The sequence below is a fragment of the Podarcis vaucheri genome (genome assembly GCF_965113315.1).
Source record: "Podarcis vaucheri genome assembly, chromosome: 2".
Lineage (NCBI taxonomy): Eukaryota > Metazoa > Chordata > Lepidosauria > Squamata > Lacertidae > Podarcis > Podarcis vaucheri.
The window spans coordinates 5,067,203-5,084,629 of NC_138760.1; the positions used below are offsets into that span (position 1 = coordinate 5,067,203).

General features: G+C 46.3%; 1 protein-coding gene across 2 annotated transcripts in view; it reads right to left on the reverse strand.

Moving 5' to 3' along the window:
- Positions 1-17,427, reverse strand: part of DCTN2 (dynactin subunit 2) — a 42,553-nt gene that overhangs the window by 8,908 nt on the left and 16,218 nt on the right. For both annotated transcript variants that reach the window (XM_082208674.1, XM_082208675.1), the window contains 4 exons: positions 3,415-3,511; positions 2,530-2,591; positions 997-1,095; positions 553-713 (listed from right to left, as the gene is read on the reverse strand). In XM_082208674.1, the coding sequence (XP_082064800.1) occupies positions 553-713; positions 997-1,095; positions 2,530-2,591; positions 3,415-3,511 (419 nt within the window). The remainder of the gene's footprint in view (positions 1-552; positions 714-996; positions 1,096-2,529; positions 2,592-3,414; positions 3,512-17,427) is intronic.

Consider the following 17,427-nt stretch of genomic DNA (forward strand, 5'->3'; position numbering starts at 1 on the left):
CTCTTGGCCTTGCATGACCTACTCTGAGGTGCAGAGCAGTGTTAAAAATTGAGATATAAAAGCTAGGAGCTAAATGGCCCCTTAAACCTAGGTTATGGGCACAGCAACGGAATGTCTTGGTACGTTTTTTATAAGAATACAAAGCTGAAAATGAATGAACTGCAGCTAAAACATTATGTCCACTTTTCACATGGTCTAGTCCTTCCCCTGTAATATTCTTAAGAGTGGGTCTCTTCTCCAGTCAGAGAGTAGCTGGAAGTGGGGAGGCAGAAAATATCCCCCTTTCCTTCCACTCTGCAGTTTTAATATGAAATCTTAGGCGCAGTACTGTGCCCAGAGCTCAGACACTGCTCACACTAATTAAATCCCCTGTTGCAAAATGTGCCTAAGAACAATGTGAATTTCAAACACTGGTGCAGAGGGCCTGACCGCAGTAGCCAAGGGTGAAGGGCAGGTTGAGAGGGACTCTTATGAAGACATGTTTTTCCAGGGCTAAGCAGCTTGTGGGACTAAGCCCTGGGGAACTGCAGTGCTGACTCCACCGTGACTTACTTGGCTAGAGCACCATCAGGATCCGTTAAGTTGATGGCTGCATCTGGCCCCAGCAGTTTCTCCAGGTGTGTGGAGACGAGTTGTTGTTTCAGGCTGGCCACCTGCTTAGCAAGGGCAACTGGTGTCAGTTTCTCCTCAGCAGCCGACTCCTTCGCGGTGCTCTGTGGGAGAAGGGATAGAAGCACTGAAAGCCTGGCATTCAGTAACTGTTTGGGGCACGGTCCTCTCTGACCCTGGGCTGTTCCCCCTTGTACTGATACTAACCACAGCAGTAAAGCACATGGTCTCAAGGCAAGGACAACTTATTGGATAACAAAGGCCTTCATTTTGCATTTGGGCCCGAGGACTAGACCAAGAAGATGGGTGGGTCCAAATCAATAGGGCCCACAGAGGAGCTGCAAGGGGGCCAGAAGGAAACAAGAACAGAGACCACCTTGATCTTACCTTGATCTTCTCTACTTCGGCAGTCAGCTCCTGAACTTCATGCAGCAGACGCTGGTATTTCTGCTGGGGAGTCTCCTTCACACCAAGGCCTTCCCCTAGCTTAAAAATAAAATAAGATTCTCAGGTCAACAGCAACACCAGAATTTTTGGGAGTAGCACAATTCCATCTCACCCCATCTCCTGTTGCAAGGCTGGCTCTAGGAAGGGCCATTCTCAATTCTTTCTGCAAGAGAGTTCATATATATACATATATATACAGTGGTGCCTCGCAAGACAAAATTAATCCATTCCGCGAGCCTCTTCATCTAGCGGTTTTTTCGTCTTGCGAAGCAACCCTATTAGCGGCTTAGCGCTATTAGCGGTTTAGCGGCTATTAAAGGCTTAGTGGCTATTAAAGCCTTAGCGGCTATTAAAGGCTTAGCGGATTAGCGGCTAAAAGGCTATTAGCGGCTTAGAAAAAGGGGGGGAGCGGGAAAAAATCGTCTTGCAAAGCAAGCCCATAGGGAAAATCGTCTTCCGAAGCAGCTCAAAAACGGAAAACCCTTTCGTCTAGTGCAGGGGTCTGCAACCTTTAAGACAAAAAGAGCCACTTGGACCAAAGAAAAAAAACTGGGAGCCGCAAAACCATTGTGACATTTAAAACAGTGGGGAGTGTCGGGGCACACAATGCGCCTCCTCTCCTCGCTAGTATCCACCCCGGAGCCGCGGCAAAGGTGTAAAAGAGCCACATGTGGCTCTGGAGCCGCGGGTTGCTGACCCCTGGTCTAGTGGGTTTTCCGTCTTGCGAGGCATTCGTCTTGCGGGGCACCACTGTATGTGTGTGTGTATATATATATATATATAGTCTAGATCAGCAATGAGAAGTCTTTTTCAACCTGAGGGTCACCTTCCCATCTGGGCAACTTTCTACAGGTGACACGTTAGTGGTTGATGGGGCCAGAGGCAGAACTGAGCAGGGCAATTAATGGGAAGTTCAAGAATGCCATGAATTCCTGCTCCTGTGGAGCCCATGCCACGGGCTGGTCATCCATGGCAATGGCTAACCTGAGGAAGGCTGGTGAATGGGAGGTCTTGCCTCCTCGCAGATTTGGACTACAAGCCTATCCTGGCCCTGGGCCCTTAGGAAAATAGGTAGTGGATATAGAGGAAGCTGACGCCCTATTTAAGGCTCAGTCTGGGATTGCTGCTTGTTGAAGCAACATCCAAACCTGCCATGTGTTAACTTCCATCCCAGGCTCCAGCTGGAGCTACTGAGAGTTCTCCCTGCCTTGCTTGTTGGTGAACCTTGACTTTGCTTATGTGAACTGACCCCTCTATCTGAACTTGCCTTGCTGGATCCTGGGCCTTGGCTAGACTTGACTCTTCTTCTTGGATTCTGAACTAATACCGGTGCCACGTGACCTCCTGCCCTGACTGTGTGCCTAGCACACGCCTCTACTTAAGTCTACAATCTCATTCTCCAGCTGAGATACAGCTTGGTACAGAGCAAAGGTTTTCCTTTCGGTCTACAGTTCATCTGAGTTAGTTACTTACCATTTCATAGTCTCCAGACTCATAGCCAGTTCTCTTGGTTTTGCTAATACGATCAGAGAAATCTAGAAATCAAAAGGGGAAAAATCTTTCTGTACTTTTAAACTGAACAGCCTCAAGTTTCATGTTTTCCATTAAAATTAAGTTACAGGATTCACAATTGGAGCTAGTAGTTCTTTGATCAGCAGCTCATATTTGTAGAACGGCCTTTTGACTTTTCTACCAACTTCTCACAGACTTCATACCAGGGCCAAGACTGGCCCGGCTGCACAACTGTGCCTTCAAGTTTTAGGAGGATTATAAGACGCCTTCTTATACCAAGCTGGGCCTGTACTATATTGTCTATACTGTTTGGTAGTGGCTCTCTGGGTTTTCAGACATGGGACATCACCAGCCTTACCCAGAGATGTCAGGAATTGAATCTGGGACCTTCTGCATGGAAAGCAAGGGCTTGGCTACTGAGCTTGATCCATCATCTGTAAGGACCAGTGTTCAAAACTGCAAAAGAAACCCTGTTGCTTCCTCTGGTTCAGAACAAACCTGAAGATCTCCATTCAAGGGCACGCTAACATCTTGTACGTTCAACACACACACACACACACAACCACTGAAAAATAGTCGTGCATGTATTGTGCTGCATCTCACACCTGCAGGCAATGAGACAAATGACTGGCAGACATAAGCTAAACTAGGAATAAGTTATTTGAAATGCTCAGTATGTATATAACCTTATTACTGTACATTAGTAAGGCATTTTAAACAAGGATCCTTGGGTTCTTTGAAGATTGCTTTGAATGTTTTTCTTTGGTACATTTTCTAGTTCGGATCTACTGCTCCCCCACCACCCTGGACACATACTCAAGAAAGGGCCTATGGAGAAACACTTACCTAGTCCTTTAGTGCCCACTCGCTTGTCCTTAAATTTGTCATAAGCCGCATTGGGGTTGACTATGATATGTTCCACACTGGTGCTAGTTAGCTCCTCCTGTGTAGAGAGAAAAACAAACAAATATCAGAGCACCCAGCCTTATTTTTCTCCACCTCCCCAAACCACCCTCCCAACCGCAGCCAACAGATTCCAAGCAATCTTCACAAGGGCCAAGCAGAACAGAGGAGATGCTCTGTTAGCAAACCTGACACTCTTGGTAGTCCCAGCAGGCATAATGCTGAAGCACTACTGCAGTGCTTAGGCCACAGAAACCACTAATGGTGCTGAGAAGCAAGGAGAGCTATTCCCCCCACTGGCTGGAAAGGAATAACTTGGGTCAAACAGGAACTTCTCTCCCCTTAGGTCAGATTTGAAGTACAATGGTACCTTGGTTCTCAAACTTAATCTGTTCCAGGAGTCGGTTTGACTCCCAAAACCGTTCGAAAACCACGGTGTGGCTTCCAATTGGCTGCAGGAGCTTCCTGCACTCAAGCGGAAGCTGCATCAGATGTTTGGCTTCCGAAAAACGTTCGCACACCAGAACACTTACTTCCAGGTTTGCGGCATTCAGGAGCTGATTTGTTCGACAACTAAGCCGTTTGGGAACCAAGGTACCACTGTAGTCAGTTGGAAAGGGGTTGTTTTCCCCCTATAGCACACGGCAGAGCTCATTTGCTCCAGTCCCCTGAAACAAGCTGCTCTGCAATCAATTGTGGTGCACTGCTCCAGTGCGTCAGTAAGAACCTGTAAGGAATCTTGTAAGGATTTATGCAAGCAGAATTTGGTCTTTAGTGATGGGATTACATTGGCTGGCTCTCTGGGCCCTTCCAGTCCTGCAGACAGTCATGGATCTGAATAGGGATGGCCAAATGGGCAGACCAGCAAAGAGCATGAGTGACCAGTGCATCTCATATACATCTGACTGGCCAATGGGAGAACAAGATGGCGGACTAGATGGGTGTTTGGCCTGATCCAGCAGGCCTCTTATGTACAAAAAAAAACCTGAGCAAGAGATACTGGTTTGCATCTTCATTCAGACGCTAAGCTCTTTCAAATATTGGCTTTGAACATGCCTTGGGCTGCAAACATGGGCTGGAACACCCTAGAGGAGTCCTCACCAACCAGGTGCCCTAGAGATGTTTGGGGTTACAACACCCATCAGTCCCAGCCAGCACAAAGGCTGCTCTAGGGAAGCCAAGAGAACTACCACTGTTTCACTTTGGCTACATCCACACAGCTATCTAACAAAGCCTGTTTATGCTCCTGGGTTGTTCTGAAACATGGAGCAAAGCTTGGAGCAAAGGGTTGGACTCGATGGCCCTTGTGGTCTCTTCCAACTCTATGATTCTATAAGATGAGTACTGTTTGAGGTAGGGTTGGGTGAGGCAGCACTTCTGGTTCTGAACTGTTCATTCTTGTGAACTTTTTATCAAAGGAATGAACAAACATGAGCCACTCAAAAAAGAGAAGATGTAGACCGTCTGCCTGATGTGCAGGTTGGGTGGTGCAAGCTGACATACCACCTAAACACAGGAAAACTCAGCCATGTGACTCTCTGGTTCAGAGCATGGAGGTCTGCAAAGCACAATGCAAAGCTGCTGGGTAGCTCTCTGTAGGTGAAAGACCTGCTGGGATTGCCTGTAGAGAACTACATCTGCCTTCTTCACCCTTAATAGCCAAGGATAACATGGTATGCTAAAATCAAGTACTGGTGGGCACCTCCCCATACGCAAAAACATCCATATAACATTAGGCCGAGGAATGCCCCGAAGGATGGAGACAAGAGTGTGTTATGAAAAGGCTGCTATTACATGGCCAGGCAGATATTGACCTGGTAAAGTTGAGTGTTCATTTAAAACAGGAATGGGAAGGGCTAAAAAAGGGATTATATTAATAAGACTAAAAAACCATCTGGCCTTTCTGGAGGGATTATGTGACAGCCCCTACCTCTTTTCAAAACATGGGGGAGGGGAAATCAGCAAGGAAGGGGGTGGAATTCAGACAATATCCAAGTATATTTTGTTTTCCAATAACGGGTCTCACAGCTCCCTGAGTGAAGTGGCTATCAAATGCCAGCTAAAGCAACATTTCCATTTTCTTCCTGTGAAGGAGATGTGCGAGAGCCAATTCCAGCAATCAACATACAGGATGAAACTGGTTCAAATAAGAATTTAATTAAAGTGCAGGGAGGAGGAGAAGGCTGGTTAATTACCCACAGAATTTCCATTACATTTAATTGCATTAGATCCCACTCCAGGTGAAAAAGTGACATGCAGGTTCCATAGGTATGCAGGATTACAAGAGAGCAGCACTTTGCAGAACATTCCAATGCCTGATCTAGGCTGCTGCAAATGTAACCCACCCAGGGGTGATAAAAATACAGGTTTATTAGTCATTAGACAGCTTAATATTACCTCCGGTATCAGAAAGGCTATCTGCCTCTCAATACCAGCAGCTGAGGACCTTGAATGGGAGGGGGCTTGTGTGCTCAGGCCTAGCTTGTGGGCTTACATATACATGTACATATACATATACATATACATATACATGTACATGTACATCTACATACACTGCCCTTTACCCGAGGATCACAGGGCGGTTTACAATATAAAAACACAAAATACATAGCATAACAATAAACCAAACAATAATTACTCCCCTGCCCAGTTTAAAAGGCACAAGATTGTTTAATTAGCTAAAGCCCTGGAAGAAGAGGAATGTTTCCATCTGGCAGCTAAAGATATGTAACGGAAGGTTCCAGGTGAGAGCATTCCACAAACAGGTAGTGATAACAGGAAAGGCCCTGTTCTCATGCTGCCACGCCCTGGACTTCTTGTGGATTGGACACACCAAGAAGGGCCTCAGGTGATGACTGCAGGGCTTGGGTCAGTTCATATGGGGAGAGGCGGACCTTGATGTTTCATAGGCCTCTGGTTAGCCCCTATGGAAAACAGGATGATGGACTAGGTGGGCCTCTGGTTGGTCCAGCAGGGGCTCTTCTTACCTTCTGACACCTGAGATGGTTCCACTGAAAGGATTTTAAGGCTGTCTTTGTGTCCTGCCACAGCCTCTCCTAAACCAAAGGAGTTCTGCAAAGGAGCGAGCTGAGCAGAGCAGAAACACCAGGTGGGGCTAGCTTTACATGGTGGCTTTGCTACTTCAGAGCTTCCAATCAACACTGACAATGGTTTTTCTGCAGTGCTTGCAATTCAGGCTGTGACAGAATCCAGAAGGGTTACTTGCCAAAAGGCACAGGGGTTTTAAGGTGGAACCTGGCAGAACCAAGAGCGATCCAAACTAGAAGCAGCTTGAGTACAAAGAGACCTGAGGCCTGAGGGAAGCAGAACAGGCCAGAACTTAGCTCCCAAAAACCCAGCATCTTGCTCCAAGAGGGGACAGCAAGGGAACAAGATAGCCATGTGTACATTAGGACGACTAGCCATTGCCCTGCTAAGGTGTGGCAAACTGCCATGAATCAATGAGGTGTCTCTCCATTGTTGTGGCTGGGTGCATTCATTAACCCAGAAACACCAAGCTGTTGTGAATCAGAGGCAGCTTTGTGCCATATCTGAGATGGGTCCTCAGCAACAACCACCCTCCCACGCCAGCTGAGGCAATTGTTGAGGGTTGGTGGTTGTTGTTGTTTTTACAAAAATGCCAAAATAACCGTGATTTTTTTAATTGACTTGCCGCCTTTTGGAAATCTGCCTCCCCCAACATCAATTCCGCCTTTGAAATCCTGGTAATGTCAGCCCTACCCTAGAAAAGAAGGTCCCTTCTCACTTAAGGGAAGCACCACTCTGCATCTGAGTTAGAGAGAGCTCTGCTATTGACTGCAAGTCAGCCTCTCCTCTTGCTAAGTGCTAGAGAGAGGCAGGCATTCTGCCAGTGCTCTTGGAAGCAGCACGGTGGCTGTAATGGGCTCTGATGGGAAATCTATGGCTGCATCAAGGCTCTTTTTGAAGAGCTATTACAAGAGCCTCACATTCCTGCTCCTTTGGTCCTGCACATTAAAGACGCGGGAAGAGGCTGTTCTCAAAACAACAGCAAAAAATAGCTGCATCAGATTAAAGTGGCTATGAAATCACAGCACAGGAGGCAATTGCTACAAGCAAACAAATAGATGTGCTCCACCAGGCAGGTGTTATCTCAAGGACGCCTTGAGATCACTGCATCCAAAGACTTCTCACCAGCGCCTACAATGTTGAACACCTTCATTAAAAGCAAGGTGCAGATAAAGCCTGAGGACCACATCAGGCCCTTTGGGACGCGCACATCACCCCACCTTGCTCTGTGGAAATGAATATACTATCATCCGTATTGACAAGTGGGAGTTTGGAAATTTCTCATCACAGGAAATGACTTTTACTTTATCTTTAAATCTTACAGAAAACTGTTTTAAAATGGCAACTCAATGGAAAATTCATAAACTATTAAATAATTAATGGCAAGTGTTGGATATTGCTGTTAGAGGTGACCTTGTCCCCTTGCTGATGATGTGCAAAGGCAAACAAATACTGGAATATTGCTATCCACAACAATGAACTGTCACCCATCTACAGATTACCTACAAATCATATCATGGACCATTGAACAATACAATATGAACACTCAAAATACCGTATTTTTCTGTGATGACCCCTATTTTGTTGAACCCAAAATTAAGAAATCAATATTTTGAACATCAAACAGAACAACTTTGATATTTTATTAAATATTCAAAGCACCGGTATATTTAGTACCGTAAACATCAAACAGAACAACTTTTTTTTCATTTAGAGTGCTCTTGTTCTGCCTAACCTGGCTTGCCGCAACAGTCCGCATTGGTTGGCGGAAGTGGTAAGTGAAACGAATGGCAGTTCCAGCAGCTTCTTCACAGCACCTGGGGCGGATTTCTTTAATGTGGCAAAACGTCCAGGGTTTTTTGTACTGAGTGGGTGCGTTCCCTTTGAATGGAAACTGGGAGTGGAGTGTGCTGGACGGTAGGAGACCACAGGTGAGAGCCAAAGTGTGCAAGTGTGTGTGCAAGTTAGGAAGGGAGGCTGGAGGAACTGGGAGCAGCAGCGACAGCAATGGCAACATGTCAAGCTCATGATGCCCGGCAGCTGTCCTGCTCTGCTGCCACCACCAAGGAAGCACCAGATGAGAGATGAAGAGCTGATGGCTGCCTCTCCAGCCCTCTTGGCTCTGGTCAGCTGCTCCACTTGCAACCTCCCAGGCATGTAAGTGGCGGGTGCCGTTCCTGGGCCTTGGACAAGGAGGGAGCAGCTGCAGGGCCTGCTAAGCCCCCTTTCGGTTGGGTGGGTGGGTGTTTGGGGGGCACCCCCACTTTTTGGTGCATTGTCTGGAGTGTCTTTTCCAAGCTATGCTGTGCTTTTGCCCTTTTGGTGGTTGTTTGTAAACCTCCCACTGCAAAAGTGACCCTCCTCATCCTCCCTTGCAGGCTTTAGATAAGGGGTGTGTGTGTGTGTGTGTGTTTTCTCCCAAAATAATATCTTGAAATATCCCTAGGCTTTCTGCACTACTGGTAAGTAGTGTTTTTCTTAAACATCCATGTATGAGATGACCCCCATTTTTAAAGCGAAAAAGATCTGTCTTATACATGGAAAAATATGGTAATTTATTGGTAGAAGCGAGCCGGACATCTACTAACTATTAGAAGTCAATGTACAGAAACTATAAAGGAAGTGGGTAATGAAAATCTGGAAGACAATTTAGTAACATTAGTATCTACCGTATTTTTCCGTGTATAAGACACCCCCATGTATAGACGACCCCTATTTATTTGAACCCCATTTTTTTAAAAAAACAACAACACACACACCCTAGTACAGAAGTGAAAGTCTGGATGATCGGCGGTGGCAAGTTGATCTTTTGGGGGCCATCGCCCTCATAATTTCCAGCATGAGGTGCATGCAGTACCCCGTGGTGCAGGAGCAAAGGCAGCAGTTGGGGCACCGCAATGTCCCCCTTGGTGGCGGCAGCTGCTGCTGCAGGGAAGCGAGGGGAAGGAGGCTCCCAAACAGGATCCCAAGGAAGAGTCCTGCGGGGGAAGGCAGCGCCCACTCTGCACCATGCCGTTGAGCAAAATGAGCTGAGGACGGTGGTGAGCGGGCTGGGGGCAGGGTGAGAGTTTGAGAGGGGAAGAGGGGGAAAAGGAAAGAAGGGCAAGGAGAGGTAGCTGAGGCAGCTCTCAGCGGTGGCAGCTGCTCTTGATCCGGTGGTCAAACCAGCAGGGGCTTCAGGAGGCGAGCCAGTCGCCAGCATGCAGTCCAGAGGGGGAGGAGAAAGGGGGGATGGCAGCAGGAGGAACCACCTCAGCCCCCCAACCCAAAATCCAGGACATATGCTTAAATATTTAAAGAAATCCCCCCAGGTGCCCATGTTCCGTGTACAAGATGACCCTCAATTTTTTACTATTTTTTTTAGCATTCTAGCATTTTTTTAGCATCCGTCTTATACACGGAAAAATATGGTAAAAGGTCACCAGTTAAGTTATGGGCTGCGAATGAGCTATGCACACCAGTGATTTGCTACATAAATGCTAGAACAGGTGTAGCTGACATGGTGCTCTCTAGAACAGCACATGGCCGTGGGAACAACTGGGAGGAAAATCACTCAGCAATTTTCAAGTGTTTCGTCAGAAAAAAAAGCTTGGCAACCACTAGCCCTAAGTTAGTGCCCAGAATCTAAGCTATGTGCTCCTGAATGCAATGCTCAGGAGCTTGGTGGCAGAAGTGTATGTGTTCCTTGGAAGAAAAGCCATTACGGCAAGAGTGTCCTTAGGGGACAAAGCTTGAAAGGCACTGCTCCATGGCATCACAGCTCCTCCCCTTGTTTTCAACAGGTCTACTCTTTTACCAGTTCCTCTTTTTAGAACATAAAACTAATCCTCAAGGCAACTCACACTTAGCCATGGTTTTATAAGAGGAGGTAGGCAATTATTTCAACTGCAGGCAGCAGCAGCAGCATTTCACAGCAGGCCCTGCAAACTGCTGGATTTTAAGAGCAGTTGTTAATATTTGAAAAATCTCCTCACCCCAGATAAAGGACTTAAAGCACTATTTAGAAAACCCAGTTCATCTTAGGGGTCCTGGACTGTACAAGCTTTGATGCACTACAGTAACATGTCAAGCGGCAATTACAAGAAAAAAACCAAAATGCCTTGGCATGGATTCCACCTAGAGGTCACAGGCCATATCTGAGCCAAGCAGCCATAATGGCTTTAAGATTAAGACAACAGTCTGGAGGAATCAGCTGCATGTTGCTATTTAAATGTATGCACTGAGTCCTCTTAGCAACTATATAGTCATTTCATGCTGCTGGCACATGTGCTGTTTTTGTTTTAAAAGATCAGGATGCTGTTCTTAGAGAATGGCACACAGAGCTACTGCTCCTTTGGTCCCAGAGGAGAGCATCTCACTTCACCCATGATGTTCTTAAGGGTGCCCCCAAACAATTTTAAGTGGACACCTTCAAATGTGACGTGTGGATAAAGTGTTGGGAAACCCTTCTCTGAATTTTAGCAAATGCTGCCTACCCGATCACTACAGCATATTTCTTTTTAAGGAAATTATAAGTTCTGTTTCAATAGCAGCCACTGAATTCTGCACGAAAGGCCCTATTACCGTATGTTTCGCTCTGTGAGACACACCCGGCCATAAGACACACCTAGTTTTTAGAGGAGGAAAACAAGAAACAAGAAAGCAATGCAAAGCCTCTTGAGTGAAGAGGGAGGAGCACTCCCACTGCGCTCAAGAGGCTTCAGCGATAGCTGCACAGCCTGTATTTGCTCCCTAAGACGAATACACTTTCCCCCTTACTTTTTAGGAGGGAAAAAGTGCATCTTATAGAGCGAAAAATACGGTATGTGTGTCCCAATGCCTCAATGGAGCCAACCAGAATGTGACACCTGCACCAAAGTTTGTGCGGCAAAATACAATTCCATACAATTGTAGAGTAGCAAGGACAGCCTAGTCCAACTCTGCTCAACTATAGCATCCCTGGCAGAAGGTACTCAAACCTCTGTTTAGATACTTCCAGCCAAAGAAGAGCGCCTGCCATCTCCCAAGGTGGGCTATTGCACTACCAAACAGCTTCTATAGTTATGAAAAGTTATCCTGATGCAGTCTCTCTCAAGCTCTTCCCCTGACCCCTCATGGACCACTTGGAAACTGCCAGGTGTCTCAGTAGACCACTTAATAAACTTTTTCTTTTGTCCTACAAATTAAAGCACAAATGTAACTCATGCTTTAATAACATCCCCCCCCTCCAGTGCTGCTTTATGACCATCACAGACCCTAGGCTAGTCTTGCCAGCCTGTTTGAGAGCATATGCCCTGGTCAAAACAGCCTAGATATCTGTGTTGTGTGTGTGTGTGTGTGTGTGTGTGTGTGTGCATGCGTGCATAACTGATCAGGTGCAGAGCCAAGTACAGCTATTCTCAATTGTTCTCCCTTTTTTATCTGTTGACTACCTGCATGGAGCCCATGGACCACCAGTGGTTTGCACATCACTGTTTGAGAACCTCGGTCTTGATATTTAGCTGAAATCGGCTGTCATTTCCGCCCACTGGTTCTAGTCCTACCCATTCTGAGGATTGCTTCCAACCTAGGGCTAAACCTAAGAGGACACAGCACTCTCCTGAGACATAACCAAAGTTGGCCATGCCTACTCTGGAGCACCAGTGACTGTCACAACTAGACAGTCCAAGCCGGAGGGATTTATGTCCCCCAAATGTTTCCTTTGGTTTTACATGACAGGTGGAAATTTTGTTGTGGACTGACCAGTCTGACTCATCTCTGTATTGTTGGGATGGGGATTAGAATGTGATGTCACCCCAGATCAGACTCGCTAACAATCTTCATTATTCATCTGATATTTGGAGCAACGCACATGGTTTTGGCCACCCATCTCAAAGGCAAAAAGCAAGCTGGGAAATGTGCAGGAAATGACTGCCATGAGATGTTGGTGACTGCCAATGACCTAGATGGATTTACAAGGTTCGGGGGGGGGGGGAATCATGAAAATGTTTAGCCAAGTGGAGTCTCCATGTTCAAAAGCAGTATGACTGTCAAATAGCAATTGCAAGGGGTCAACACTGGGACAGAGGGTTATTACACTCTTAGTTTGCTTATGGGCTTTTCAGAGGCATCTTGTTGGCCACTGTGAGACGCTGAACTAGATGGACCTTCAGTCTGATCCCACAGGGCTTTTATTCTCTTTTGCTGAAAGTGAACTTTGCTCTGAAAGACTGGTAAGATCTAAAGGGCATTTCTGCATTTTAGTCATTTGTCATCAGTATACAAGATGACATCCTGCATATTACCAGCAGCTAGGAGGAACTGTTATCAGAATTCTACCAGAGCCAGCCCAACCATTAAGGAGAGTACAGTGGCAGATTTAAGAAGCCACAAAAAGTGGCAGATCAGCCAATAATTTACTTTATTAGAAGATGTTCATTTTACTTGGGTGAGCAGGAAGCCATTTGGATTTTGTGTCACAAGCCACAAAATGTCTTTGCAAAGGCCATGAGAAGCAGCTTACTGCAACACACAGAAAACCGTTTTTTTCAAGCCCTCCAGAGTGGCAAGATTTGGCAAAGACAAAAGGTTAGCAACTAGAAGTTTATCAGCACAAACACCAAAGCAGACGGAAGGCGCAGCTCCTTACCAGCTCCTTGTGTTTCCACCAGAGATGGAAAAAGGAAAGGGGGGGAGTTAAGAAAGAGAGGGGGAGAGAGATGGGGGAGAGGAGGGGAAGAAAAGACAAAAATTGTATTAGAAGGTTGTCACATGCACTACACACCAAAAGTTCAAACATATTTGCAGCACAAGAAAACCCATCTCTGCCAAGCCTGATCCCCCACTCCAGTGTTTTATTGCTTCCAGTACCTTTGGTGGTACTTTTGGGAAGGTCGCAGCAAAGGGGGTTTCTTGAGAAGGGACGTAATGAAGTTATGCATTCCCATATACCATGCAAGTCTGCTATGCGGTTACTGAGTTAAGAAATACGGCAGCGAGATGTTAAGGTGAAGCTGCTATGCTCAAAGCACATGGGGGGAAATGAGATGGAGCAGTGAAAGTGGCATGTTAGTGCTGGCAGAGAGCATCCAAGCAAGTGCTGTATCCTCCTCCTCCTTACCCTGCTGTAAGAGTCGAACAAGAGCCTTCCTAAATGCCTCTCCTTCCAAGAGGGTGGGTGGCCTTCAATAATTAACAGGGAAATGTTGTTTTTGCTGAAGTTTTAGATGGCGCCCCAACAGATCAAGCACAAAGGCCCAAGACTTTGAAAGAGAGGCATCTGAAGGCAATTATGGAAAGCAGAAGGTGGGAGGAAAAGATCCAAGAGAAGAACTGTCTCCTTTCATCCCTCTAGTTTGGGGAAATGAGATGCCAGTTTTTAAGCAGGGAAGTATCTATGGCTGTGGAGGGCAGGTAGAAACTTCAGGGGCGTCTGGCTGTAATTCTCACTCTTATCTGCTTGCTTGAGGTTGAAAAGAACTGGTGAAGAAGGGATACTGCTTAATTCACACTGAACTTTAAACAGGTCTAGAGCTGCAAGATGCGCCCATGTTGCCTTTTCCATTTGCCCTGCTGCTTTTCCCTGGGGAAACCCTTGGTTTAGCACTGAATTGGAACAAACAAGAAATCAGGTTTTCTGCAGATTGCTCATTTGTTCTGAGCTAAAGAGCAGGTTTTCCTGGGGAAAACAGCAGTGCAAAGGCAAAACCACTCAGACCCGTGTGGGACAAGTGGAAAACTGCTCAGACCCATGCTTTCTGGGCACGGGACAAGCAAAATGTGGGGTAATAGGATATCCTAGGATGCAGTTCTTCACAAATACAAATGCACTACATTCTGAGAGAGCTGCAAAGGCCTTCCAACTGATAGAATGATGATTCGCAAGTGCTTAACATCTGGAGAGTTTGGGGTGTGTGTGTGTGTGTGTGTGTGTGTGTCTCTCTCTCTCTCTCCCTCTCTCTCTCTCTCACACACACAGTGTGTTAACTTGCTCCCAGAGCAAAACAAGCCTTTGGTTAACCTAAGGGAGGCTTTGCCTTGGTTTGCCTTGCTGGCAAAGTGCTCAACATACTCCAATTCTGGTTCAAATCCCAGCTGATCACTGAAGGCTGGGATAGAGAACATGTCAAAAGTATCCTTGTGCCTCAGTGCCAGACAGGCAGTGAAGAGAAACAAGCAGGTCCTTCAAACTGTTTTCTCTCTCTCTCTACTTTAGCAAGCTGGCCACAGAAGCCAGCATCATTTTCCTAACTCTCTTCAAGCAGTGACACAGCCACGTAATTTTAGACTTTGCACTTAATGGTACTGGATGGCTGCAGGTGGGGGGAGAACTACTTAGGGGGTAATTTGTATTACTTCAGAAGTGGTGACCTGGCCCTGCTGTATCTGCCAGCCCCTCCTGCAGCCCATTACTTCTGCCCCAAAGCCTGATGGCACCCACCGCCAGCCAAGGATCCAATTTGCCTTTATTAATGTTAGTCTCACTAGGTACCTGACTGACAGGGTGGGATGGAAATGACTCGCAGGTGCCAGAGAAAGCCAGCTTGTTTTTTAGGAACCAGAGAGAGCCCTCATGCTGCATTCTCCCCAGATGGCAAATGTGAAAAACTTCAAAGAGCATTGCTTGTCCCAGAATACCCAGGGGACTGGAAAAGATCCTCCTCAGGAGCATGCAGATGAAATGTGGAGGGGGTGGAGAGAGCAATCAAAGCACGTTTCACAGCAATGTGAGCCTCTCACATATGTATGCATGGCTGCAGTATATCAGCTAAGTATTATTGTGCTCTTCCCCAACTTCTGGTTGCCTCTCCGCCCCCCCCACCTTCTTGTTGAGGTAACAAAGCACCCCGCAGAAAGTTGCCACTTCTGCCTCCAGCACTTGCTGTTGGCAGGCACAAAAGTGCCCTCATCTTAGAGAAGCTAAGATGGAAGGGGCCCAGTGAAAGCTCTTCCTCTCACCTGTATATTCCTCGGAAGAGGAGCAGCCAGCAAAAAAGAGTGCTATTTGGTATGCTAAAGGTGTTGAGGATTCTCCCATACAAGTCTATTTAAGTCCTGCGGAAATCAGTGGAGCACCCACACTCTTAAGCACACAGGTCCCACAAATTTTAATGGGCACCGGACTTTGATCATTCATGGCTTCCCTCCCACACAGAATCCTGGAAACTGTAGTTTACCCCTAACCAAACTACAGTTCCCAGCACCCTTTAACCATGGTTCCCTGGATTCTTTGGTGGGAAGCCATGTGCATAAACTGTATGCTGTGGATATGATCCTCTCTCTATCCAGGGATAATGAAGCAGGCGCTTCACTGGGCTCCAAGAGTCTTTTTCCTTAGTAGAAAACCTACTGGCATCATCAACCCAAACACATAACAAGATTACAGCATCCTTGTGCTACCTCGGGGGCATCTGCACAGGTATTATGGCCTACATTGCCTCAGCTGTGCCCTTCCAATATAGGGCAGCCATCAGCAAAGCCTTCAGTGCCACTACAGTCAGAGTCTGCACAAGGCTTCCCCACCCAAGGCAAGCAGAGAGGCAGCCAAACAGAGGCCATGTGACCAAGCAAGGAGTTGTCTGTGGCAGAGGGAACAAAGAAGAGGCTGGTATCTGCCTCCTGGGCTGTGAGGTAGGCTTGAAAGGAGCCATTTTTCTCAGCCTGACATTTAGCTGACACAGACATGGATTTGAATAACAGCAGTTTTAAGCCTGTGCTAAACTTTCCATATTGAAATCAATATGGTTGGTGGGGGGAAGGAATGCTTAACTTTGGCAGAATCACGCCTAGTTTTCTTTTTAGGTCCTAACAAAAGCAATAATGGGATGATTAAGACATCTGACAGTCTTAGTTTTTTTGCTTCTGCTGAAATCATCCCCAAAGTTGCAGCGGGGGGACGGGACCCTGGGGAAAATAGGAATAAAATATTAAGTGTTCTAAGAAAGGATGGGCTGCGTCTTTCATCTTCAGAACTTCCCTTCTACATTCCACTCCCTTGTGCCCTTTCACCTCTGGGCACACAAATCTCCCACAATGCATTTCACATGCAGTGATCTTATAGAAAAGCAGGATTAAGAAAAAGGATTTCAAAATTTCAAGGACCAGTATTAAAGATTTAGGAATCAGCCCTGCATAGGGCTGGAATGTATAGCACATACCCTTGTAATTGTCAGATATATGTATATGTGTATAGTTAAATTATAAAAATGCATAATCAAAATAAAATTTAAAAAGTAAAATTTGTCAGATACCCTTAGAAATCAGGTGTTTAGGATTTTACAGCCCTGACTTGACATAGTGACACAAGAGCACCATAAAGGCAGCTTACAGATCAAGCTGGTTGGGAAAGACTGTCAGGAAAATCAATGTTTCAATCAGGTTTGGGTCTCCCTCCCCTCCAGATTTGATCTTGCATACTCAGGGCAGGCTGTTACACTTTCAACAGGCTTGGAAGCTGCTCAATTCTCAGAATGAAAACACAGTTATCTTTCTACTTCACTTCTCTTCTACTTCCTTGCTCATTATTCATTCTGATATTAGCCTAGGTCTGTGCAATGTATCTGTGCTACACAAATAAGAGGGGTTGGCAGGGATGTGAATGCAGGGGCGAGGGGTGAACCTAACACGGCTGAAATGAGCGAGTCCATCACACATCTCCTGCTCATGGAACTCCCAGGTGACCTGGGGCTAGTCACTGACTCTCAGCCTAACCTACCGCATAGGGTTGTGCCAAGGATAATAGGGAAAGGAGGGGAATCGTGTGTGCCACTTTCAGACCCTTAGGGGAAAGGTGGGGTAAAAATGTAATAATATATAAATAGCTAACATCTTTAAAACTTAAAATGTTAGAAACAGATTGAAGAAGTCTTAAAGAACTGTAACTTATGATCTGGTGCAGATGTAACAAGTGTAATGATGGTTCCCTACCAACCATGCCTAGTTTGCAATTGG